Raw genomic sequence first — 26,990 nt, forward strand, 5'->3', positions numbered from 1 at the left:
ATTACTGCAATATTAGTGTAAAATATGATGTCTCCATGGAACGATACCTTCAGAGAAAATACAATAACAAAATTGTCTGCATAAAAGACACGGGATTCTACTTGTTCCAATATCTATCGATTTGGGAGAATCTTTATCCACCACATGTGTAAAGACAGAAGAGTTAACTGAGCCCAAGGCATCAATCCACTTGCAGTGTTGGGGAAATTTGAGTGATACTATCAAAGGCACAACCATTAAGCAACACTTCTGTGATCTCAATCATCTGATATGAATCTGTAGGACACTGAACTCCAGATAGGAAGTATGCCTATGTTCTCTCAGTGGACAGTCTATAACCACATTGTTTCAGTGGTTGGTGTGATCATTTTTTCATGGCCACAACAACAGTCACTTGCCAGTTTTCAATGAACAGAATCAAATGCAAAGAAAATGCAGCTTAACAAAAGTGAGACCAAAATATGCCACGAACAATAGCACATCTGCCATCCAGATTTTATTTATTTCAGTTGTCGAATGGTTACAATACACAAGTTCTGTATCATTGGTCATGTCCTCAGTATGGAAAGCAGACTAGTCATCTGGGCAGTCTGTGACCAAAGGAAGGACAGTGGAACGGAAGGAACACTGGTCACGGCGCAGTCCCTGTCCCACACTGTCTCCCTGTGCCGTTATCTTCAGGTACTGGGCCTCACGTGACGTCAGCTTGGGCCAGACATTGCCGGGGTCGTTGGGGTTTCTGCACACACACACACACACAAAAGCACCTGTCACATCAGATTTCATACTTTTTAGAATGGCTAGTGCATTCGTCTTTACATCTCTGTCTGCTAGCCCAGCTGTTTGGGATGTGACACGCGTTATCATCTGATCAGATTTGTTCTGCCAATTTTTCACACTTGCTGCCTCTGGTTTCTAGCTGTTGACGAAAACTCCAAAGATGCAAAGATAGTGGACTATGATCTTGCATTACAATTGTTTTGGTTGAAAAGATGACAGTTTCGTTTGTGCGCTGGACTTTCATTTCAGACCCATAACGGCAGTTATATTTTTAGTATCTAGTGTGGGGACGTCTTTGACATGTAAGTGCTGATCCACTGGTGCATATCCACGCATTCGAGCACACACACACACACACACACACAAAGGCACACATGCACTCAGGCACCCAAGCACATTCACACACACATGTACACACATACAGACACACACACAAACATACATTAACACACGCACGCACACGCGTGATCATATGCACACACACACACACACACCACTCACCCAGTCTGAGCAAACCGTGTCCAGTAGCCCATCATCCTGCTGGCCAAATCCTCCTCCCCCTGTGTATAGTTGTAGTCCAGGGGCAAACCAAACACAGCCTCTATCTCATAGCCATGCATCACCCCCATCCATTCCGGCCACGGGTTGTTGGACAGGCGGTGCTCGAAGGAGTACAGGTACACATCACGGCCACCTCCCAGAGAGGTGAAGGCGCTGGCAAAGTCAACGGTGGGGCAGCTAATGATGTCATCTCCACTGACGTCATCAGCAATGTCCCAATAGGAACCCCTCTGGGCTGGGACCACTCTGTCGACGTATTCATATGTGATGGCCTTGACCAGGCTCTCTTCCCCGTTCCAGGTGAGGACATACATCATTTCCTGGAGACATCAGACATGCAGCATACTATATTCTGCTGGAAACTAAACAAGGGTGTGTTTGTTTGTTTTCTGATTTTCCTCCAAACAACTAGATCATTTCAAGCACACATTTTTTAACCTTGCAAATGAAACATTTTACAATAAACATGAACAGGTTTGTTCACAGAATAGGCAACTGAACAAAAGGAAACAAACGCACATACAATAGTAAGTTGTTTTTGTTTTTCTTTCACCATTTCTTTGATTATGGCAGACACCAATAGAACCATCCACCTGATGACCAGATGCCTCATCTGCAGCGATTCCAGCAGACAATCATATTCCAACTACGCACGGGGCACTGCCGCCTGCGAGACCACATGTACCGAATAAAGCTGTCACACACTCCTGACTGCCCGTGTAAGACAGGCCCACAAACCTCGGAGCACATCATGCAGTCCAGTCCCCCCTGTATCAAGATGCACGGACGCAGCAGTGGCCCTATGGAGCCACACTAGCAGAAAAGCTCTGGGGCACCAAAGAAGATCTCATCAAGACCACCACCTTCATCTCCAGCATAGGACTGCAAGTCTGAGACCATGATCACGGGGAACGCAGAAGAAGAAGAAGACTAATAGAACACACACACACACACACACACACACACACACACACACACACACACACACACACACACGGGAGAAACAGGGAAAGAGAGAAGAGAGAGATGCACATCACATCTGAGATTCATCGTCTGTCAGGAAAAAATATATACACCATAATATGTGTATTTATCATTCTAAATTTGATTTTGGTTTTGAAGCTCCTTCACAAATTAATTTCAAACAAAAGCGAAACTGAAATGAATATTTCATTTGTTTGTTCGTTCACTTTCAAGATTGAAATTCCAACAAGTTTTGGTAGCATACAACCATATCCTTATTTGACCAAGTAATAGCATCTGTTGGAAGTGACTGAAAAAAATCAAAAGAATTATAGTCTTTCATGTACGGTGAGGGTTCAAATCACAAGAAACACTTATTGCAATCGACCCGCACATTTTAAGCCCAAATGAACACATACACATTAGACAGGCACAGAATAGGCACATGAAACACTGCGATATATACATGTACATTTATATTTATATCCAAAAATACACATTCAGAGACTGGCAGGGAATTTTCATATATTGATTACTATCATCCAGGTATAACAAGTATCAATATGCCTCTCAAAAATACCACCAGTACATACCTTGAACTCTGCATCAGAGATGTTACTGGGTAAATCCAGGGGGAAACGATTGGGCATGCCATACACCAGAAAGTATGTGCCTTCATCCTTGTTGACTCCAGTCAGGAGCTCTGTGTCCTTTACAGCACCTTGAGCCAAGAGTATCCGAGGGTAATCTGTAAGGAAGTAGTTGTCCACTACTGGCCCCAACGGCATTTCAAAATAGTATCCAGACGTCAGCAAGTACCACTGAGCATCCGTCAAAGTCCCTGCATCGACTTGTTGCATGCACTGCATCATTTCTGACAGCTGACGTCTTGAGCAGTTAAACATTTCTGATAAACTTCGAGCTCTACCAATGGCGACGGACTGTTCTCTCAATAAACTGTCAAGGTTGGGAGCGCCACTCTGCATGATTGCTCGAGAAAAGTGATTTGTGGACAGGTTTGACAGCAGATGAAAACCCACACTCATTGATCCTGCACTTTCGCCAAAAATGGTGATGGTGTTTCGCTCACCTCCAAATCTCTCAATGTTATCATAGATCCACTTCAAGGCCAACGATTGGTCCAGCAGACCCTGATTTCCTGGTGCATCCACGGTGCCAGTGTAAAGAAATCCCAGAGGACCCAGACGGTAGTTCATGGATGCAACAATGACGTTCTGAGTGACGGCCAACTTGGATCCATCATACACATCCAGCATGGAAGAACCTGCAAAGAACCCACCTCCATAGATCCATACCATGGTAGCATTGGGTGGCTGTGACTCGAACCCTCTGGGAACCCAGACGTTGAGGTAGAGACAGTCCTCACTCATGGGAGTGTTAGGGTTCCACATTTCCACCCCAGGAAACCTGTCAAAAGCCGTGTCTATGGACTGGAAACAGGCGTTGGGTTTGGTGACTGTGGACTTGATGTCCGTCCATGGCTCAGCAGGCTCTGGACGCTTGAAGCGAAGTTCTCCCACTGGGGGCTTGGCAAAGGGGATGCCGTAATAGACGTCCACGTCTTTTCCCAGCACCGTTTTTCTCAATCCCTGAACGCACCCCAATGTCGTGTTTACAATATCAGCTTGCTGGGCGAAGGTGCTGCTGACCATTGTCAGCAAAATCAAGGTCGCTGTTGGTGTGGTCAGTTGTCTTTCCATAGTGAGCCTGGAATTCATTAGAGGAAAACTGGTCACGGACAGGGCATGCAAAATAAAAAGATCACATGAAACAGAAAAATGATATCTCTACCAGTGACATCTACTTACACTTGATCCCATGTCTCAAAGCTTTGCTATTCAGTGGCTTGACTGATCCACGCAAAGTAATCAGAACAGCCTCACAAGTGACAGTGACTATCCTTACCTGAATGTATCTCCAGTCTGTGTTTGCTTTGTTAAAAACACAATGCAGAGACAGACAGAGACCAACTTCCAAACACAGAATTATTCGCACAACCAAGCTAATTTCAAGATATAGGATGAAACCAAACTAATGATGAACTGGGGGAGCCTAGTTTTTCCAAAACTGAAAATGGATGACTCTAAGAAGCAAACTCTACCAGCGATCAGTTCTTGAGGACTCATGCACAGCCAGTCAACTGGCACCTAGCAAAGATGGATTGATGGCCCAGATGCAACGCATCCGCCTAGAAAACGAGAGAATCTGAGCGCGCTGGTTCGAGTCACGGCTCAGTCGCCAATATTTTCTCCCCCTCCACTAGACCTTGAGTTGTGGTCTGCACGCTAGTCACTCGGATGAGACGATAAATCGAGGTCCCGTGTGCAGCATGGACTTATCGCACGTAAAAGAACCCACGGCAACAAAAGGGTTGTCCCTGACAAAATTCAGTAGAAAAATCCACCCGGTAGGAAAAACAAGTAAAACTGCACGCAGGAAAAAATAGAAAAATTGGGTGGCGCTCTCAGTGTAGCGACGCACTCTCCCTGGAGAGAGCAACCCGAATTTCACACAGAGAAATCTGCTGTGACAAAAAAGAGAAATACAAATACAAAATGCAAATACAAAGTGACTGAGTTGTCTGCAGAGTGCCACGTGGTGCCTGTACAGGACCGGTTTATATAGAGAATCGAAAAATGTTTCCAACACATGTCACACATCAGAAGCATTTCCTCTGACAACAGAAGAGAGTTTTACTTAATTACATGTTGATGAATGAGAAAGCAGAGTATGAGGCACAGATGATTGGTGGCTTCAGCTGGTGCGTGATAATTGTGTTGCCAGTTACACCTGTTAGGTTATATATATCATTGACTCTGTTACTCAATGATGCAAAGCACAATGTGGGAAACGAACACAATAACCGATGGCAGAGTGCTGGCCTGTCTTGAAAACAGTGTGTTAACTCACTCAGTACGGCCAGACCTCTCGTCTCCTCTACACAGACCCCTCGGATGTCCAGTGGATGTCTGAATGACCCAACCTTTAGCTTCCGTCGTCAGAATTGTGGTATTCTTTGTCAACATTCACCTCTTCAGTATAAGTGCCTTCCGCTTGCAATATTTTGATGATGGTAACTGGGGTGAAACGCTGTTAACGTCGTCTCTTTCGCCGTTCGTATGGAGAGAGTTAAACATTTAAAATGGGAAACAAAACAGAGCGAAGCTTAAGAAAGCGACAAAGAATCAGTGGACACACCTGCAGTGAACTAAAAATGGAGGTTCTGTGGAGACCAGCAGATGTTGTCTGCAGTGTGCAGACATTAAAAAATGTATTCCATGGTCAGAAAATTCCCCCCACCCCGAACATAAGACATCGAGAAAATACCTGTGCTCGACGTACGCGACAGCTTTCAATGATGGAGAAGTTGTCGATGATGTTAACTATCTGCAACAAGGTGACAAAGTGGCAATTTGCAATGGAAGTAGCTGCTCTAAGCTTTCCCCGTCCTCTAGAGCACGACGTTTGGCCCAAACTGTTATAGCTGACAAACAAAGCAATGCAAGGATACCGAGAGAAAGATCAATGTCAGTTTTGTGGATTCGGGTGGAAAATCCGAAACTGTAGAGTCAAGCTCCTGTGACGTAATGATCAGCCTCGTTCAAACTTTTTACAGAATTAACCACTCAGAGACTGGGGACTTCAACAGACAAGGACAAGAGCCAGCGACTGACTCTGCCAAAGCTTCACAAGCCTGCTGCTGTGTGCGGTTCTCTGTCATCACCAGCTGATAACGTGATTTTTTGGGGTTTTTTATTTTATTTTGCCAACTTTTAATGGTTTCAGTGATGGGCTCCTTAAGTGTAAAATTAAAGGTCGATCGACCCTTTGTTTGCATTCTCTGGTTTGACCATTGTTGACAAGAAACGATACCAAATGTCTGAAAATTCAAAATATACACACCAGACAAAACAAAAACAAACAACAACAAAAACAAACAAACCCAAAACCGAGACGACTCCATAACATACAACTGTGATTTCTAGACATTTGAACAAAACGAACAAAACAAAAATGAATGACGGCTAATTTTCCAAACCTTAGATCTCTTGGCCTGCAACGTTGACAAAATCAGTTGACGAAGAGTGACTCCGCGAGCAGAGATACGTAAAGGCATATATGCGCGTTTGTCTGACTCACTGAGCGATAACGAAATGAAAATAAGAATCTCCGAATGATGACTAAAGCTTGCCCGAATGATTATTACTGTCAGTCCTCTGCCGCCCCCCACCCCCTCCCCACTCCCACCCCCCTCCCTCCCCTCCCCCCTCCCTTCTCTTCTTGCTGACACCCCTTTAGACCCGATCAATACCGACACGCTCAAGTATCAGGCGATGTCTTCACTCTGTCTTTTGGACAGTCCCAGCAGAGATAATACAGTCACATCCCTTCTGTCCACTATCTCAAGCGAGCCTATGACTAACATTCATACACGTATACATGCATACATACAAAAATACAAACATACAAAAATACATTCGCACACATAACCAAAACAAAGTTATTACATAGAGCCACTCTGCACATATCAACCGATGAAAACGCCGAGGCTGTCTCCTCATAAGCATAAATTGTGTTCTACATAAATACCATTGACAAATGTGTCACCTGCCAGTTCCCGATTTCATAAATCACATGACACAGCAGACTGTCTCTCTCGCAGACATGTGCGCACACGTATACACATATTTAGGCATACACGCACGCATACACACACAGACACGCAGCTGGTGTGCACAAAACAGCATGAAAAAGATGTCACCTACCAACTGTATACTATATAAGCCACAACAGGATGCATCGGATTGCATAGGGACATGCGGACATTGACAGCAGAGGCCCAGATAAACAGATTCACACCGGAAAACAAACACAGAGAGAGAGGGACAGAGAGAGACAGACAGACAGACAGACAGAGAGAAAGCACATGGACTGTCGGCGGTGTGTTGTCAAACATGCTATCCTTGAAAACGTTGTCGCATGTTCACAGGCGTGCTGAAAAGAGAAGGGGACAGATTGTGTGTGTGTGTGTGTGTGTGTGTGTGTGTGTGTGTGTGTGCTGCTATCGGAAACATATACACACTCGTGTGTGTGTGTGTGTGTGTGTGTGTGTGTGTGTGTGTGTGTGTGTGTGTGTGTGTGCGCGCGCGCGCGCGCGCATCCCGCAAGATTTCGACAGAATTTATGGAAATAACAGCAGGTTATCGGCGCTCGACCAAAGTCCAACAGTGATTTTTTTCACGCGCGCGCGAGTGTGTGTGTGTGTGTGTGTGTGTGTGTGTGTGTGTGTGGCTTTGACCTTCTTTATGGAAACAGTGTTAATATAAATTACGTGTCCTTTAATTCACAGGAGGTAAGTTCCACCTGGAAAAATCTTACACAGCCTGTACTGCAAATCACGCAAAAAGAAAATAATGTGTAAGTTTCTCAGCTAAGTAGTTTTTAATTTGCTCAAATATTTTCTCACTCCTTTTTTGCCATTGCAAAGGTTACTTTTATTCTCATTCAGTACAGTACAGTACAGTACACATTCAGCACAATTTGAGAACAACATTTGACACACAATGAAGTTAGCACCGTTACCAATGACAACAAATTATGACAAAGGCGCAAACTTCCATCTCAATCAATAGATATCCCTGCCTTTCGCCATTTTGGTGAAGGGTCAAACATAACTCGCACCATGCAAGTGCATTATACGTGTTTCCAGTTTTGGAATTGATCAGTAAGAAGCAAACTGCGACAATCATTTGGAGAGAAACAACGCAGGTTCTAAAGATAAGCATGCATTTTCCCGGATTCCAACAATGAGTTGCCGTTTTCTGACTTCCATTCCGAATATTTAGTGCCAAGAGAGGTAAGTAACTTTAGCATTGCGCACAGCTCAAGTCACCCTGTTCAGTCATGGAGGAGACAACATTATGATCCCAATGTTCGAGTGGGAGAATGCGTGCGAGCTATGAAGGCTTTGCCTCTTATTTTGTATCATCATTTGTAAACCGATACCAGAACATCGCAACTACCAATGGTAGTTAAGGATAAATCATCACACATGGTAGATAAGGATAAATCATCACACCAAAAAATTGTGTGATCAATACCATTTTCATTAAAAATACTAGGGTTTCTTACTGCTGGTATTGATATCAACTGTTGCATGGTATGGCAAAGGACATATCATGAACACAAATATCAGTTTTCATGATCGTAAATATTCCATCAGTAACATGAGGTAATGTCTTAAAAATGGTTCACGTGTGATTCCCGTTATACAACAACAAAACTGCAAAAGTGGAGGTGGAGGGGTACGGAAGAGATAGCGGAAGGAGGTTACCAGTGCACACATAACGATCAAAATCGTATTTTTGCTCACTTCAAAACTCAGCTTCAAAAACTAATCGTGAATGTTTCTCTCCAAATGATAGCACAAGCTGAGGAAGCTGGCCTCACTTAGGCCACCTAGGTCAGTGTGTCAGATAAAGGTTTTCTGAATAAGAAATACAATGTAACAGTAACGTGACTGTGGAAACATTTTAGCGTTCTTGTACTTTTTTGTGCCCCGCGGAATAATTTGTGTCGGGCGGAATAATTTGTGAATAAATTTCATTATTCGGGGACACGCGCGGCAGTTTGCAGCAGTGGGGACTTTTTGTTTGTTTGTTGTTGTTGTTTTGTGTGTGTGTGTGTGTGTGTGTGTGTGTTTTCCAGTACCGGGGTCAGCGGTGCGGGTTCCGAACCGGCCTCTTTCGGAAATCGGCAGCGCAGTGTACCCGCAGTACTGCATGATGAAGGATCGCCACGCCACTTTCCGCTCGTGGCCCCTGCCCCAGGATTTTCCTTCCCGGGAACTGGTCATGCAGGACTTCTATTACGCGAGCTACGCTGACTGTATTCGCTGATTTTACTGCGGCGTCTGCTTGAAGTCGTGGGCCGCTGGTGCTGAGACGATGGTGGAGCACATCCGACAGAGGCCATTTTGCGGCTATGTGCTGAACAGAGAATTTGTCAACATCAGGGCACGTTTGCTGGTTGAAGAAGGAGAGGCGGAGGGTGATGGGTGGATGAGGAAGGTGGAGGTGTAGGAGAAGGAGTTGGCACGGCTGATGGGGAGATGGGATTCCCCGACACGGCGGTGACTCAGGCTTTTGAGATACTACAACAACAGCAGCAGCAGCAGCCAGAGGTCACCACCACCACCCATCCCCACCACTACTGCTACTGCAGGACAGGCACAAGAGGAAGGAGCGGCAGAGCGAGCTGAGCGGATACGGGCAGAGAACGAGCGGATGAGAGCGGACCGGACGTGTCGCGTCTGCCACCGAGACCAGAGTAGGCAAAATCTTCCTGCCCTGCGGTCACGTGCGGACGTGCGTAAAGTGTGGAGATCGAAGTAAGACCTGCCTGGCCTGTGGTCAGACCATACACAGCCTCTGCCAAAGTCTTTGTGTAGTGGCAGTTACTCGTACCGTTTAAGCTTCGACTGCAGATGTTGGCCGAGCACATTCCAGAACCACCAGTCTGACCACAAAAAAAAAAAAAAAAAAAAAAGTTGCCACGGTGTTGTCAGTCTTTGGATGGATCCTATGATGATACTTTGTTTGAAAGTGGTTATGCGCGTGTGCGTGTGCGTGTGCACGTGTGTATGTGTCTGCGTGTGCATGCGTTTTAGAACCAGGTCTCGGTCTCTGACCGAGGAGGATATGCGCTATATAATTTCTCTCTCTCTGTCTCGCTCTATTTCTTTATCTCTCTCTCTCGAATAAATTGTCAGGTAATCCATGAATCGACTCTTGCTTCTTGCGGTTTTTAATTCACCTGCATGAACGTAAGAGTATATCACAAGAAAACCCGAGCATAGCCCCCCCCCCCCCCCCCCCCCCCCTCTCTCTCTCTCTCTCAATAAATTCACCAGCGGAGATTTCATGAAAAACCCGATGTTATTTCCACTACGTTTATTGATGCTGGTATCGAATGGAAAACATTATACGCAACTTCCTCTTGCCAGAGGCAGATGGTTAAAAAAAATTTTTGTTGTTGTTAATAAACAAAAAGACTCCGTTAATTTTGACAAGGATATGGATGATTGTTCTGGACACACCAGTTCACCACGCAAGTCTACGAACAACGCTATTCGGGATTGTTATTTTGAACTATTCATGTACAACATTCGATGACCGCCGTCACAGAACACTTCCGACCAGATTGAAACGTTGATGGAGCGGGTGGGGGAGGAGGGGGGGTGCGGAGTGGCGGTTCGTGGCCTTGTCGCTCCCTTTGTTGGTGGTGGTCTGCCGTCGTGGGACGTGTGGGTCGTCGACGGAGCATGAGGACTTGCTGCCCGGTGGTCCTGCAAACGGCCTTGGTCACCTCGAAACAACAGACAACAGCTGCGACAACAAAGACTACAGACTGATAGATGTTTTGCGTTGTATAGTATCATTGTTGGTGTGTATGAAGCATGTGTTTGAATGGGCATCAGTGCCGCTTCCCTGTGTACGTGTTCATGTAAACTTTGGGCCGCGGTTTTGCTCTGGGCTGCTGTGATGTAGGTCAGGTGTGCAACGTTGTGTGGTCATGACTTAAGTTGGGGAGGCCACTTCAAGGTTGGTTTTTGTTTGGTTTTTTTCTTCAATGCGCGTTTCGTGTGTGTGCGTGTGTGTGTGAGGTTTCGGGCATAGTCTGGTTCTTTGTTGCTTCGTGGGTTACTATATATATGTGTGTACATGTATATGTATGTTCTCTATGTATAGATATGTAGTAGACGTGTAGACGCATGTGTATACATGCATGCATATGTGTGCGCAAGTATTCAGCTATAGCGCTGCTTCAAGCGGATGGATAGGAATGCACCTGCTGAAAATATAATGAAAGGGGCCACTAAGAAATCATTTTCTTCCCGTGCATTTCGTGTGGCAGCTCACTCAAACACACGCAAACACACACACACATTTGAAACGATGTGACGGGATTTCAGAAAATGGTAGACAAATGTCACCTTTATTTGTATTGCAAGCGAAATAAATTATGTATTTGACTGATCATCATTTGTTCTTTTATTGTATATAATATACAAATGTTTGTATGGGTGAGTGCATTTATAGGTATATATTTCGAACCACAACACTATTACAAGGTGATTTGCATGAAATTAATTCAGTTTAGTCTGTCAATGCATTTGTTCAAAATTGTGAATCAGTGACCTATTGAGAGGGGCTACTGTGAAATCTTTTCTTTTTTTTCTCATGCATTTAGTGCGACTGTATACTCAAGACATGTAGAAACATGCTTGCGCGCGCACACACACACACAGTTTGAAACGCTGCGATGGGCGATTGGAGATTGTTGGATTGGGTACGTGAACTATGTATTTGAATAATGTTTCTTCAATTCTGTATATAAGTGTATATGTATGGGAATATATGTGATTCACATGAATGTATTTGCATAAAATCGTGAAACAGTGACTTATAAGTATTAAGAAGGGCCAATGAGATTTTTTTTTCATGCAGAAAGCGGGACGACACGTTTAAGTAAAAACATGCACTCAGAGAGACAGAGAGAGACACGGACACGGGCACACACATCCTGTATTCCGACATCCCTCACCATCACTCTTTTCAGTGTTTTGAGTGACACTTAAGCACAGGCAGAAGGACGACTTCTCGAAATTGACTTATTTGTAAATACATGTACAACTGTTAAGTAAATTGTACGAATGAAATGACTTACAGGTTCCACCAAATATTTGTTGATAGTGGACTTTGGCCTCTTTGCAAAAAAAAAGAAGAAAAAAAAGGTGAGGTAAAGGGAAAAATACTTGATCCATTCTGAGATGGCCCATAAAGAGACTGCGGGATGGAATGCTCGATTACACACATAAATCACATGCACTCTTGCACACGAAAACCACATACATACACGCACACACTCACTCTTACATAGAGCGCGCGTGCGCGCACACACACACACAAATACTTAGCGCGCGATCTCACCCTCACCCCCCACCCCGTTTTTTGTTTGTTCGTTGTCCGATGCACGTCGGGGGATGAAATCAGTGAAATCTAACAGTTGCTGTTCTGCAGATATTGTTCAACGAATTTGCTGTTGGAGGTTTTTCTGATTTTTTCATGTTTTGTGTGTGTTTTGGTTTTGTTTTTTTTTAACCGGCGGTGTCCGGTCCACGTGGAATGGGTGAAATAAGTGAATTCTGAACAGATGCTGTTTTGGAGACATTGTTCAATGATTTTGTTCTTGGAAGTTTCTTTGATTTTTTCATGTTTGTTAAAAGATATTCATGCTGCAAAACAAAATATCATTATCGTTTGCCTGTGAATATGTATCAAATTAATAGGGAGTACTTTGCACACACACACACACACACACACACACACACACACACAGGTTAAGCACCAATTTGCGAGACGAAAATGTCTGCTCGCGACTTTTTTCGACATTACTAAAGCCTATGACCAAGTGTGGCATTCACGTCTAATGTTAAAAATGAAGACGACTGGATTATCGGGACATATGTATAACTTTATAAAAGATTTCTTTGAAAACAGAAAAATTCAGACTAAAATAGGGAATACGTATTCATTCATCTACACGAACATTGCAGACAGGTATTCCTCAGGGCTCTGTAATTGCTCCAATATTGTTCATTCTAATGAATGATCTACCAAAAAAAACTAACAAAGAATGTTTTGTAATGGTTCAATACGCTGACGATATATGCATGTGGATGAAAGTTACAATAAAAAATACACCTGCCCGATATATGAATTACATAAAAAAAACTATATCAAAATGAATTAAACTCAGTAGCAAATTTTATAAGCGAGAATGGTCTGCAAATATCGACCGAAAAAACACACTTGATGCTTTTTAATAATGGATGAAGTCAAGCAACGTTGCCTTCCTTTAAAATTTACGATAACACCCTGGAATATAAAAAAGTAGTTAAATTCCTTGGAGTGCACCTTACATCAAAATCAACTTGGAATCATCATATCGATTACATTTTAACAAAGGCCAGGAAAACATTAAACTTCTTGAAAATAGTATGCAAACCACCATGGAGCCAGAACATATTCACTCTACTACACCTTTGCACATCACTTTTTTCGGTCATAAGATGCACAAGAAGTATACTTCAGTGCACCGAAATATTTATTGAAAAAACTTCATAGCATAGACTGCAGAACATATAAACTAGCACTTGGCTTACCAGTCCATGCTTCCAGTAATAAAACGAACAGTGCTGAGGGATTATTACCATTAGAGGATCAAAGGGAACTTGCGTGTAGTAAATTTGTCTTGAGAAGTTTAACGGATGACAATGATTTGGAATCAGAAATAACTATCCGACCGCGATTTTCCAAGGAGAGCTAGATCTATATCCTCTCATATCACACTGGGAACATACACGTCAAGTATTTTAACAAATTCCGGCGTGAATAAAACCCCACATTTTGCTAAAAGGTCTGTGGTATCACCCACACCTGTATGGGAACTTGAAGAGCGCAATTTGATATCGATCACACTGACCTGACCAAAGACGTCAACATAAATTTACTTACATCGCATGTACGATTCCATTTGGAAGAGACATACCTTAATCATCTAAAGATATTTACAGACGGCTCTGTTGTAAATGATAGAGCTGGTGCTGCTTTCGTTATTCCAGACTTTAACTTTCAAAACTCATTTCATCTGGAAGAGAATAAGTCCATCTTCACAGCTGAACTCACAGCAATTCTAATGGTATCGTGGTATCCTTTCCGAAAACTTATTTCAGATTCTATTTTGTGTTGATTCTAAAGCAGTTCTTCACGCTATTGAACTTATAAAAGAAGCGGTTAGGTATGAACTCATTATTGAAATCAACCATTTGATTCACGAACTCTTACCAAGAGGCTCTTACATAACCTTTTGCTGGATTCCTTCTCATTGCGGTTTTTACTAAAATGAAAAAGTTGACATTTTGGCTAAAAAAAAAAAAAAAAGGAGCTAGAAGCTCCACGAAGGAGTTAGATTTAAATATTTCGCTTTCACGCCATGGTAGAAAAAGTCCAATGGTCAAAATTTCGGCTTGAAGAAAAACACACCGGTAACTCGGAGTTACATAAGAATATACAGAAAAGGTATGGTTTCACGGGAAAACATTAACATAATGATTTTCATAAGAGGCAAATCATTTCTCTAATCTGCAGATGGAAAATTAATTGTTTTGAGACAAAATATGTCAGTAATGTTTCTTGCTGATCATATACCAACTTGCAATATGTAAAAGTCTCACATCACTGAACTGAAATCATCTTCAGTGTTGAAGATCTTCAGCAGTCCATTGCCAATGTATGACTTTTTCCAACTCCTTGTTAAATAGTCCAGTTGGTTCACTGTTATAGTTGTTAGTTTTTCATTGGAAATATGTTGTATTGTTATGTTTTTGTTTTAAAAAAACCCAACTTAAATCATTTTTTTTTTGTCACACACACACACACACACACGCGGGCGCGTACACACACATACTTTCACTTACTCGCATGCGTACGTCTAATATCACTTACTGTGAAAAGCCGTTAAACTAAAGAACACGCACGTACACATACACCCCTTTCTAGTCTTACGGTCTTTCTAAAATTGTTATTTCTCTATTACCTTATTTGAAAATACTTGAACACGTTCAATTTTTTTTAGACTTTGGAGAATAGTCACCCCGATACTCCCGACTGCGTAAGTCAACTGAAGACTTCAGTCCATTATTATTATTTCATAGTAAATTATCAATTTTTGCTTTTGCTTGTAAGTTTGTTTTTTTTTGTGTGTGTTTTGTTTTTTGCTGGGGTTTTTTTGTTGTTTTTTTCATTTTTGTCTCCTTTTCCTTTATGATTTTCTTTTATTTTTCTCTTCGGGTATTGGAAACTACGTTTCTGTGTGCCGGGTAGGCATTTTAGTTTCCTTCACTGACACCTGTTTTAACCCGGTGTTCGGTTGTCTGTGTGTGTGTGTGTGTGTGTGTGTGTGTGTGTGTGTGTGTCCGTGTGTCTGTGTGTCCGTGGTAAACTTTAACATTGACATTTTCTCTGCAAATACTTTGTCAGTTGACACCAAATTTGACAAAAATAGGAAAAATTCAGTTCTTTCCAGTCATCTTGTTTAAAAACAATATTGCACCTCTGGGATGGGCGCAAAAAAATATAAAAAAGCCTAATTATATGCAAACTGCATTTACTGTTATATTTATATTTTTTGTATTCTCTAAACTTGGCAATTTGACCTCTTATTCTGAAACAACAACAAGAGGAATCAATATTATCATTTTTTGTTCAAACAGGAACTTCTTTTGCTAAGCATGGAATTTTTATTTGGTGCAGATAGTAAAAAAGGGAAAATACTCAGTAATTAATGCTAGGGGACTTAATTCATCACAAGTGAGTCTTGAAGGCCTTGCCTCTCTTGTTGTTTTTTTTGTTTCGTTTTCAACAAAATGGATAAGGTTTACCAGTACGCATGTAAAGGGGAAGATACAGCGATAATCTCTTCATTAACATAAATGTCTAGTATTTCGGTAATTTCAGCTATTGTCCTGGGCCTTGGAGACTTTCAAAAAAAGACGTGATGTCTTTCAGTTTCTTAAACAGAAAAGTAATTCTATTTATTTTATTTTATTATTTTAACAGGATACTCATTTTGTAAGTAAACAGGAGAAACATAAGAGCAGAGTGGGGATATGAATGTTTCTTTGCTTCATATACTTCACATTCCAGAGGTGTGGCCATTTTGCTTAGTAAGAATTTTTATTTCAAAGATAAAACTGTAATAAGGGATGCTTTTGGAAATTATCTAATTATGATTATTCAAACTATGGAAAAAGACATCGCACTAGTTAATATCTATGAACCTAATAGATATAACTCACATTTTTATTTAGATTTAGAAAGTCAAATCAAACAATTGGAATCTGAAAACGTAATTATAGGAGGTGATTGGAACCTAGTTTTGAACCCACCACTTGATTATGATAATTACAAACATATTAATAATTCCAAAACCTAAGAAAAAATTACTGAACTGACAAGTGAACTGTAACTGATATATATATATATGGAGAGAAGTAAATCCAGAAACACGAAGGTATACATGACGAAGATCAAATCCACTACAACAAGCCAGACTAGATTTCTTCCTATTTTCAGAAAATCTTATCACATGTAAAAGACACAGATATTTTGTTTGGTTACAGAAGTGATCATTCATTTCAATAAAATTAGAATTTAAGAAGGATAGTAAAACAAGGAATTTTTGGAAATTCATCACTTTTAAGGGATAAGAATTACGTTGAGACCATAAATAATACAATTAATAAAGTAAATGAGCAATTTGCAGTATTAGTGTATAATAGAAAGAAGTGTGTAATATTCCTACAGAACAAATACACTTTACTGTATCAGATCAGTTATTCTTAGATACCCTTTTTATGGAAATAACAAAAACATCAATGGAATATAGTTCTAGGAAAAAGAAAAGAAATAAACTAACAGAAAAGCAATTAAAGGAGGAAACTGAGTTTTTGGAAAATAAAATAAGTAAGTCACAGGAAGAGTTACAGCAAATTCAGGATAAAAAGGATAGTCTTGTTGATCTTAGAAAAACAAAAGTACAAGGAATATTGATAAGTAAAGCTAGATGGGCGGCAGAAGGGGAAAAAGTGACAAAATATTTTTGTAATCTTGAGAAAAGGCATTATACTAGTAAACAGATTGTATTAAGTAACAATCAGAATAAAGTGGATTACAATAAAGCTTATAGAATTATGATAAAAGCTCCAAAGGGAACACATTCATGTTATGACATATTTATTGGGAAGCCAGTACCACCAAATACTTGTAAAAATTGAAATCATTGTTTTGAAAACCAACTCGAATGGAAGAATATTTTTTTGAATACACGAAAGATGCAAGAAATAAAATTAAAATGGTTTCTGATTAAGATTAATAATTATTATCGTGTACTTGTGACGATTTCTATGTTGAGGAATATGGGATTGTTAACAGACAACAAATGTATTTTTTGAAAAGATAAAGACACGATCTTACACTATGGGAATGTAATCATGTACAAGTGTTTTGGACAGAGTTTGTACGCTACTTTAAAGAAAAGTGTCAAAACTGTGATAGACTTTAACTATGTGTTGGTCTCTTTGGGTGCAACAATAAAACAAAAACTGATGACTGCTTCTCACATATCTTAATGATAGCCAAATTTTTTATATACAAATTTAGAATCAATAAAGTAAATCCAACAATACAAATGTCCATAAAAGATCTTAAAAAGGCATACGAAATTGACATGTTTTTAGAATATCCATGGAATATAACAAATTTGTGCAGAAATGGGCACAATACATATATATCGTACATGATTAAAATTTGTATTATGTATAATTAAATCTATATTACTTAGATATGAATTGGGCTTAGCAGTGCCAGTGGAAGCAATGTATGAACAGACAGTATACTGTCATTACTACAATTTCATAGTAATTTGTGTTATAACGTTTGAATTGATATTTGCTGTTCTGCCGATGTGATGTTTGATGTGGAATTGTTGATGTTCGGAACGTTATATTGTTGTGCCTTCCAAATGTGAAATATTTATTTGGTATGTAAACCTTTGTCTGAATAAAAAAAAAAGTCAGAAAAAAATTAAATCAAATCAAAAACACGTTATTAATCCACATGGAATTTAAGTTGTGCAATCACAGGCTCGTTGCAAACACTAGCATAAAATCATCATGCGCAACATAAGAAGAGATTAAAACTAGTCAAATAAGAATTCCCAACAGCTGACGATAGACTAACATCCCCTCCCCCCACACATCGAACAAAAAAATGTATATATTACTAAAAAAAAAAATGACATGCGCGCACACACACACATACATGTACACATGTTAAGACCATAAGGTATTGTACAAAAATACATTTATAAAAACATCCAGGGAATAAATCGTATATATAAGTAAAATGCACACACACACACACACACTCTCACACACACATGGATGTGGGCACGTATGCACGCACATAACATATGTCACGCCAATAAAATTAGTACATTAAATACATGAAATCCAAGTAAAATAAGAAAATATTTAAAAATCACTTCCGATCACACGTACACAGAAACGCTTGCCCGTGCTCACCCGCTCAGTCACACATGCACGCATTACGTCTGCTCCCATGCACTCGTCGACTGGTGAAGTTCAGGTGTTGCTGTGGCGAGGGGGTTTGGGGGTGAGGGGGGTTTCACTCATGAGTTAGTGCATTGGATGTTTTGATTACGTACGCGAATGGCTGTAGGAATGAATGAATTAATGTAGCGAGATGTTCTTGCGCGTGGAGCTCTCTGAACCTACCACTTTATGTCTGACCTTCTGCTATTAATGTCATCATGTAGTGGGTGTCCTTCGTCTGTCAAAATTGTTATAAGTCTGTCGGTCAGTTTTCTATTGAGCATGTCGCTGAAGGTGTCTTGTCTAATACCCACCACCCCACCCGCTTTCCTAATGACTTTTTCCAACCTGTCTGTCATGTTTGGTCAAGTTCCCCCCCGCCCCCAAGCACACGGCTCCATATGTTAAAACGCTGCAGACAACAGATGTGTAAAACATTTGGAGCATCTGCTTGCATACATTAAAAGATTTCATTTTTCTAAGACAGTACATACGACTGTTCCTCTTTTTAATGAGTGCAGTTGAGTTTTCATTCCTAGACATTGTCGATTATCACATCAAGAAATCTGTATGAGTCTACTTGTTCGACCACTTCATTTTTTGTGATGATTTAACTTACAGCCGAGACAACAATTCGACCAACGATGAGAAAAACATCTCACAATGCATAAAAACTGCCACCAAGAAAACATCAAGTCTATAGCCGAGAACGAAACTGGCCGGCCAAAGCATCGAACAACTGCGACACCCATCGGGACAACGATTCCCTTGTGACTACACCTTCGATACCAAACGGACCACAGCATCAAACATCTTTCAACCACCGAACAATGACTACTGCCGGACATCTGTCCAGAACAACTTGACCTTAAGGGCGTATCGCCAATAGGTCGTTAAACTCAACTCTATGCTGGTCAGTTCATCTCCACTTCCAAGTGTCACGCTATTCAGTTGGAAAAGTGTCTTGAATCAACCACACTGTGGCGAACCCCTTCGGTGCCAGTATCTCTCATCTTTACACAGCTGACACGATGAACGGCAACACGAAGGCAAAGCAGACGGCCAAAAGGGAGAAGAAAGAGAAACCAGGAGCGTGTGAACATTCTGCGCCAGGCATTTGGATTCCTGCCGTGGATGCACCCTTTTGGGTTAACGTTCTCCCTTACTTGTCAACCAGGGATAAACTGTCCCTGCATTGTGTGAACACACACACACACACACACGAAGCGTCATGGACATCGACTTCAGCAAGGCATTCACCATGACAGTGGAGTCAGGCATGTCCACCACCATACTACTGACTTTCCTGGAAGAAAACCACTGTGCCAAGCTCCTCAAGGCACTGGGATACAAGGATCCACGAACCTACTGCTCTTAGTTTTCGGTAGTAGGATGGGCCATGTTTTCTACACATCACAGGAAAATCCCCAGCAATTCATAGACATCATCTTTTCTGTGCTAATAGGACATGGAAATTTTGCACTCAAAACTGACTGGTAGTGAAAGGGGGTCTAACCGCCGAAGTCATTGTACATACATTCCATGAAGGCAGCAGTGTGTGGCTGCACAAACATTTCACATGGAAACAGGTCAGCAGTGCTGTGTCGAAACTGTGGAGGTGGCAGACACAGCTGACATTGAAACAGGTCAACTGCATCTGTCGGAAACAGATGACAGAAACTGGTCATGTGGAAACAAATAGCCACCGTGTCAGAAGCAGATGTCATGGAACACAATAGTCAGATGCTGGCTGTCAGAGGTGATCGGATGGAGCCAGAGCCACACCAGTTCATGTTTTACTCAGCCACTGCACACAGCAAGAAGTGACTGATCTTAAAAAATATATATGTCTAACAGTCAGAAAACATGCATTCTTTTTCTTTGTTTTTGGATTGGGGGTGGGTGTGTGGAAGGGTATGTGGCAGGGTATGTAAAAAGCTATCACACCAATCACCCCATGCGACTTGATCATTTTGGTAGAGAAAAACAGTCCCAGCCTGAAGGTTTTTCAAGTTTATTAGCAAATTTTAAGGTTGTCCCATTAAAATATATATGCCTCTGAAACAAGTTAATGAAACTATACATGCTTGCTGAAAAGTGATTTGGTTCATGTTGCTTTAATTTCATACCCTATCATTTACTAATATTCAATATTTTGTGGACATTTAAAAAAAAAAAAGTCTTTTGTTGCCATGCATTGTCACAATCAAAGAGACAACAAAATCACAGAAACTAAGAAAACACACATGAAAACATAGCAGATCACATACTCTGACCTTGAAAATGTAAAACCCCTTTATTCACAGGAAATGAATTTGGGTCACTTCAGCCGAGTCACAAACTACACACAAAAACCGCACCAAAGCACAGCCCTGTTGACCTTAGGGCTTTTGGTCGTTAAACTGCACCACTGCGCCCACACACAGTCTGCTTTCTTTTATCCAGTTGGGGTGTAGGGGTACGACGGCAAACATTTCCAACTTCACTGCCACAACTTAAGTCAGTCATTTTCCTGTAGTGCACTAGGTCGATACATCCCAGGGCCAGTGTGATGAACCCGCCCACATGACACTGGTGGTTTTATCTTTTACACTTTCACCACTTTCTCCATTGTCAGGCTTAGTCGATAAGTGTGATTATGTGACCGTTGTAACTTCTTTTTGAGGCTAGATATTCTATTTCAGGGTCAAAATAGGCATAACCGTCAAGAAAATGTTCACCTAAAACTTGCTTGATGGTGAATCCCCACTCGTTTGCTCATTTTGACAAGTCAAACGATGAAAACGTGTAAATTTGCCTCAAAATCGCTTTGAAAACTTTATGAGTCACTAAAAGTGACAAGAGTAAGCTCAATAACAACAACAACAGCAATAATAAGAAGAAAATAGTAGGATTGGTAACACAGACCAAACAGAGAAAAAGGTTGGAGGGAAGAACACTGTTCATACCTAGTGATGATGAAAACGATGTCAGAACAAGTAAACATTGCGGGAACCACATGGTATCAGGTACACCTTGGCAGCAACAGTGCTGGTGTTGTCATCACTGGTCAGGTTTCAGTAAACGTGGATCCTTTAGAAAACAAAGAATGTAATCTGAATCATACCAGAAGGGATTTTGTTCTTCGTGAGCAATAAGCTGAATAACAGCTGGAGTAAGGTACGTTTTGTGGGTAGTGTCCCATGTAGGCAGAGTCAGTACCAGTCACCAGCACTAGAAGTGACTCGATCAGCAGCAGTGCTGGGTGTCCCGAAGGCGCCGTGTGGGGTGACAGAGACCATGAGTGGTGTTCTGGACACTACCAGTCATTTGGATGAGATAATTATAGTGAGGTTCAAGTGCAGCACACGTAAAAGAACCCACGGCAACAAAAGGGTTGTCTACAGAAAAATCAACTTCAACAAGAAAAACATTTTTTTAATGCAGGTAGAAGGAGAAAAAAAATGGGGGGTGGGGGGGGGGAGAGGAGGGGGAGGGGCGGGGGATGGCGCTCTCAGTGTAGCGACCCGCTCTCCCTGTGGCGAGCAGCCTGAATTTCACACAGAGAAATCTGTTGTGACAAAAAAGAGTAATACAATATGCGCACATCAACACACACACACACACACGCCCACGTGCGCTTGTGCGTGCCCACGCACACACAGAATACCCATCTTGCTTCAGTAAGTTATATTCTCTCATTCGAACAGAAGCACAAATTAAGTCATAAGTATGTTAGTTCAGACCAGACCCACCCCCCTCCCCTGCCCGTACAGAAGAACATAACACACGGAAAAATCACTAATACACTCAGAAAAATGCTGCACTGATTTCCTTAACAGTTTATAAACTCACGCACACAATCAGGTATCCATTTACACCTGGGTAAAGTGAGGAAAACAAATAAATTAGACGACTTTCAAAGGGACACAACATGCCGAAACGAAGCTTCGAACTCGATCTTTTGTTCGTTAACTGTTTCACTGGCTCTGAAGTCCAACACATGACTCATAACTGATATTGTCACTGCTTCCCGTAGCACTTTCAAACTACAGAACGGTTACATATGTGGTTCGTCCGTTGGGATCGACGAGGACCGTCTAGTCATCCCGGGGGTGGGTGGGTTGGGCTCTGCCAATCCGCGCCCGGAAGGTTCTGACGCAGTGTGACAGGGGATGGTGGCGGCTGTCGGGGACTTGTTGGCACTGCTTTTCCTGGCCTGTCTGAGTTGCTCTGCTGCAGCGATTCTGTTGGCCTCACAGGATTTGGCGCCTTTGTGGACAGCTGAACGCCACTTTGATATGTCCATTGCATTCAGCTCCCGTGTGTCGCGGCTGATGTTGAAGGCCTTCAGACAAGCTTTCAGAGTGTCTTTGAAGCGCTTCTTTTGGCCTCCACGGGAGCGCTTGCCATGTTGGAGTTCGCCGTACAGCAATTTATTGGGGAGCCGGTGGTCTGGCATGTGAACTACATGGCCTGCATCAAGATGGTGTAGATGCTGGGCAAGTTTGCACGAGTGAGCAACTCTGTCAGGTATCTTCTCTTGCCACTTTATGCCGAAAATGTTTTCTGAGGCTGGTGGTATGGAAGTGGTTCAGCTTTTTGGCGTGGCGTTTGTAGACCGTTCATGATTCACATCCATAGAGCAGTGTGGTGAGAACTATGGCCTTGTATACTTTGAGCTTCGTCTCCAGGGTGATGCCTCTCCTGTTCCAAACGTCCTTGAGTCTGCCGAAGGCAACGCTGGCTTTGGCGAGTCTGGCATTCACCTCGTCGTTGATGACAACTGTGCGAGAGAGTGTACTGCCCAGGTATGTGAACTTGTCCACCGCGTTCAGTCGTTGCCCGTTGATGAAGATGTTTGGTTCAACGTAAGGCTTTCCTGGAGCTGGCTGGTGCATCACCTCAGTCTTCTTTGTGCTGATTGTGAGGCCAAAGTTGTCACAGGCACCAGAGAACTTGACGCTGTGTTGCATGTCAGCTTCGGAGGCAGCGTTGAGAACGCATTCATCAGCAAACAGGAAGTCGTTGACAGTGTCTGTCCTCACCTTGGTTTTTGCTTGAAGCCTCCTGAGGTTGAAGAGTGAGCCATCTGTGCGGTACCCGATGCCAATGCCTACGTCAGCGTCTCTGAAGGCATCTGGCAGCATGGCTGAAAACATGAGACTGAACAGGGTGGGGCAAGAACACACCCTTGCTTGACTCCGTTGGAGACAGGGAATGGTTCTGAAGTCTCTCCGTTGTCTTGGACTCGGGCCAGCATCCCATCGTGTAGTTGCCGTATGTGAACGGTTACATATACATGTACATTGACCAGCAAAAGCATGCAGTGCTCATGAGGGCACAAGCTTATTCACCAGCACAAGCACTCGAACTCTCTCACACACACTATCTGCACCCATCATTCAGACCCAATGCTAGCTGATTCTTCTGTTGACAGGCGGCATATCATAACTATTGTACACAACTCTGGATAAAAAATTTTTTTTTAAAGTTTCACTGAATGATCAAATCTTTGCAAAATTCAACACAAATACACACGAAACTAAACGATATACATACTGGGGAGGTTGTGTACACCCTTTTGTCGGGGACGTTTTATCGCTTGCAGAGCCACCAAAAAGGTCACAAGACGTCATGGGCAGCCCACCACAGTCACAAAATAGCTTTTCTGGGTGTGCACTGCCTTTCTTCTTCCAACTTCTTCAAGGCCTTCAAGACTCACTTGTGATACACTTTAAAATAAAAAAAAATCTAATCGTTAAAATGTGTTATGTATTTGTTATTATAAAGCTTCGGGTTAAAAGAAAAAGAAAAGAAAAGAAAAAAGTCCTAACGACAGATTCGAACCTCGCGTGTTCGGATGAGAAGAAACTGTCTTATCCATTACACTATCGTGGCTCCTTAACTGACGTTCAAAAATATATTTAAACATGCTTTTCTTGAAGGGTGATAAATCGACAGGGGTATTCGCTGTGAGAACGCTGTTTAAATCATATCATTCTGGTGTATCTTGGGCATTCAAAAAATCTTTAAGGACAATTAAAAATTCTTTTTAAGTCCGTGGCAAAGGAGACGTGGCTATCGCCGCAATTACACTGCAACATTTAGCCGTTTTCTCTGGATCTAGATAAATGTACAAGTTTAGTTACACCCGGTTGACACGGTGGATTCAATTTCTCGTTTATGTTATTCTAGTTTTATAGTTTTAAAGCTGATATGAAAATTGAGTATTTTGTTAAACTAATAACATGTAGAGCCAAGTACAAGTACTTCTAAACGTATGAAGTGAAAAGGACTTCATTTTGATAAAAGTCAAGACTGGAAATTTGTGCGTTTCATCAGTTCAAGGGTATTAACTCTCATGGTTTATTATTTTTAACTGTGAATTTGACTGATTCTATGGATATCTTTATGGCAGTTTGGGGCATAATCCAGTAAGTGATGAGGCGTTCACAAATCTCTCTGAATAAATATTTAACGGTCTCCTTCTCCAACTTCCCATCACATGTTATTGTATATTGTCGATTGAATATAGGATTGAACGGGCAGGTCAACAACTTGAAACAAAATGGCGTCGTTCGCGTTCGCGAAGAATATGAGCACGCGTGTACAAATATGTGCACGCAACTGATTTTTGCCCATGACCTTCAGGGCTCAGCCAATGGATCTATAAAGTCCACTTGTATTGATTTTAGTATTTTCCGAAAAAGACCACTTGGGCGAATGAACATAGTGAAACCCTGTACACAGAGTAAAACACACAAGCTTTTTATGTATTGAGTATAATTTCAAAATGTAATGTTTAAGATGAGAAAGATCAGTTTAAAGCAAATTAACCCCCCTAGCATTAATTACAGATTAATTTCCCTTTTTTACTATCTGCACCAAAACGTTTGCAAACTAAATAAAACTTCCATGCTTAGCAAAAGAAGTTCCTGTTTGAGAAAAAAAAAAAGATAAAAATTAGTGCTCTTCTTGTTGTGTCAGAATATCATATCAAAGTGCCAAGTTTAGAGAATGAAAAAATAATAATAAAATAACAGTAAATGCAGTTTGCATATAATTTGGATTCTTTTTTTATTTTTTGTGCCCATCCCAGAGGTGCAATATTGTTTTTTAAGTAAGATGGCTGGAAAGAACTGAATTTTTCCTATTTTTATGCCTAATTTGGTGTCAACTGACAAAGTATTTGCACAGAAAATGGCAATGTTAAAGTTTACCATGGACACACAGACACACACACACAGACAACTGAACACCTGGTTAAAACAAACTCACTTTGTTTACACAAGTGAGTCAAAACTATGTCGTCAAAATGGTCCTTAGAACTCAAGACATATACAGCATTATAAAAGAAAGCAACACGATAAGGTTGGGTTGTTGTTTTTTTTAATAGATTCCTTGCCTTGAAACATACCTATGAAGTATGATAAATCCCGTCGACAGTTTGCCTGAACTGACAACAATATATCCCCTTCCCTCAATTTCACAGACATGGAAAAAGTAACATACTACTGATGCATGCTGTGGATAAAATGATGCTTCAAACTGATAATGGTGTGTCAAGTCTCTCCAAAGTCGAAGCTAGATGAGGCTCTGTGTTGAATTTTAAATAGATCTGTTCAAATACTTGAATGACAAATTAAGATTTGACAAGAAACACGATCAAATTAAACATAGAAGATTAAAGCAAACAACTAATGTAATTATAAAACCAAAAGTAACTTGCAAACTTGCAAAAATACTCATCGAAATACTTCAAAATCCTTTTGTCGGAACAGCTTGGCGATTTCCACTTCGAAATTTTAGCATTTCGGTGACCTAGAAAAACCGGCAATGGAGACCCACATGCGCACGCGTTTCTCGCTAAAAAAAAAAAAAATAAAAATAACCGGGGAGTCCCGACAAAGTTCGACGAAAGTGGCCCTTCTCAGCCTCCCCACTATCACACGAAGTGAGAATCAAAAGCATTCACAAAGGGGAAAAAAAAGCAGTTTCTTGTCCAAACTCAGTCCAGACACCCCCATCCCGTCCCCATATTCTAACTTTTCCCTTTACATCTCCCTTCTCCCCAGTCACCCCACTGTACAGAAATCAAAACACGACACAAAGCTTGCTTTAATTCATATCTCCTCCTACGACAACAACAAAGAGGGCAAGTTCCCGAGAATTCTCACCTGCCCACAGGTAGCATACGACTTCGTCAGTCTACCGACGAAAACACGACGACGACGAAGGCCAAAGTACGAGGAACACAGAATGGCGGTTTTGACTTGATGCAGCCGTGAACTGTTCGCTCTCAACCTTTTCCTGTATCACACATTGTTTCCCTGCGTCATTTTTGTTGGGGAAAGTGGTGTGAAACCACCGCAATACAACTAAGTTAAATATTCAGTTCTGAGGACGAAACTTTTTTTTTTCTTTTTTTTAAATTGCAGAAAGACAC

General features: G+C 41.5%; 1 protein-coding gene across 2 annotated transcripts; it reads right to left on the reverse strand.

The window, feature by feature from the left end:
- Window positions 1–483: 483 nt before the first annotated feature.
- On the reverse strand, window positions 484–26,990 carry LOC143285739 (acetylcholinesterase-like). Of its 2 annotated transcripts, XM_076593150.1 has the most exons (5): window positions 26,722–26,990; window positions 21,511–21,634; window positions 2,898–4,032; window positions 1,282–1,661; window positions 484–739 (listed from the first exon to the last, which is right to left on the reverse strand). In XM_076593150.1, exons 2-5 carry the CDS (start codon window positions 21,546–21,548, stop codon window positions 574–576), a joined length of 1,719 nt encoding a protein of 572 aa, XP_076449265.1. In that variant the 5' UTR covers window positions 21,549–21,634; window positions 26,722–26,990; the 3' UTR covers window positions 484–573. The 2 variants fall into 2 exon arrangements, with proteins under 2 accessions (XP_076449265.1, XP_076449266.1); XM_076593151.1 differs by lacking the exons at window positions 21,511–21,634; window positions 26,722–26,990 and adding an exon at window positions 4,891–4,902.

Source organism: Babylonia areolata, chromosome 9, assembly GCF_041734735.1.
Source record: "Babylonia areolata isolate BAREFJ2019XMU chromosome 9, ASM4173473v1, whole genome shotgun sequence".
NCBI classification, from domain to species: Eukaryota; Metazoa; Mollusca; class Gastropoda; order Neogastropoda; family Buccinidae; genus Babylonia; species Babylonia areolata.

Coding starts and splice junctions, on each gene's coding strand:
- LOC143285739 (XM_076593150.1), bottom strand. CDS start 21,548: ATGTTTACTTGTTCTGACATCGTTTTCATCATCACTAG. Junction 4,033..21,510: donor ATCGTTTTCATCATCACTAG/GTATGAACAGTG, acceptor AATGAATTCCAG/GCTCACTATGGAAAGACAAC. Junction 1,662..2,897: donor TCTCTGATGCAGAGTTCAAG/GTATGTACTGGT, acceptor TGATGTCTCCAG/GAAATGATGTATGTCCTCAC.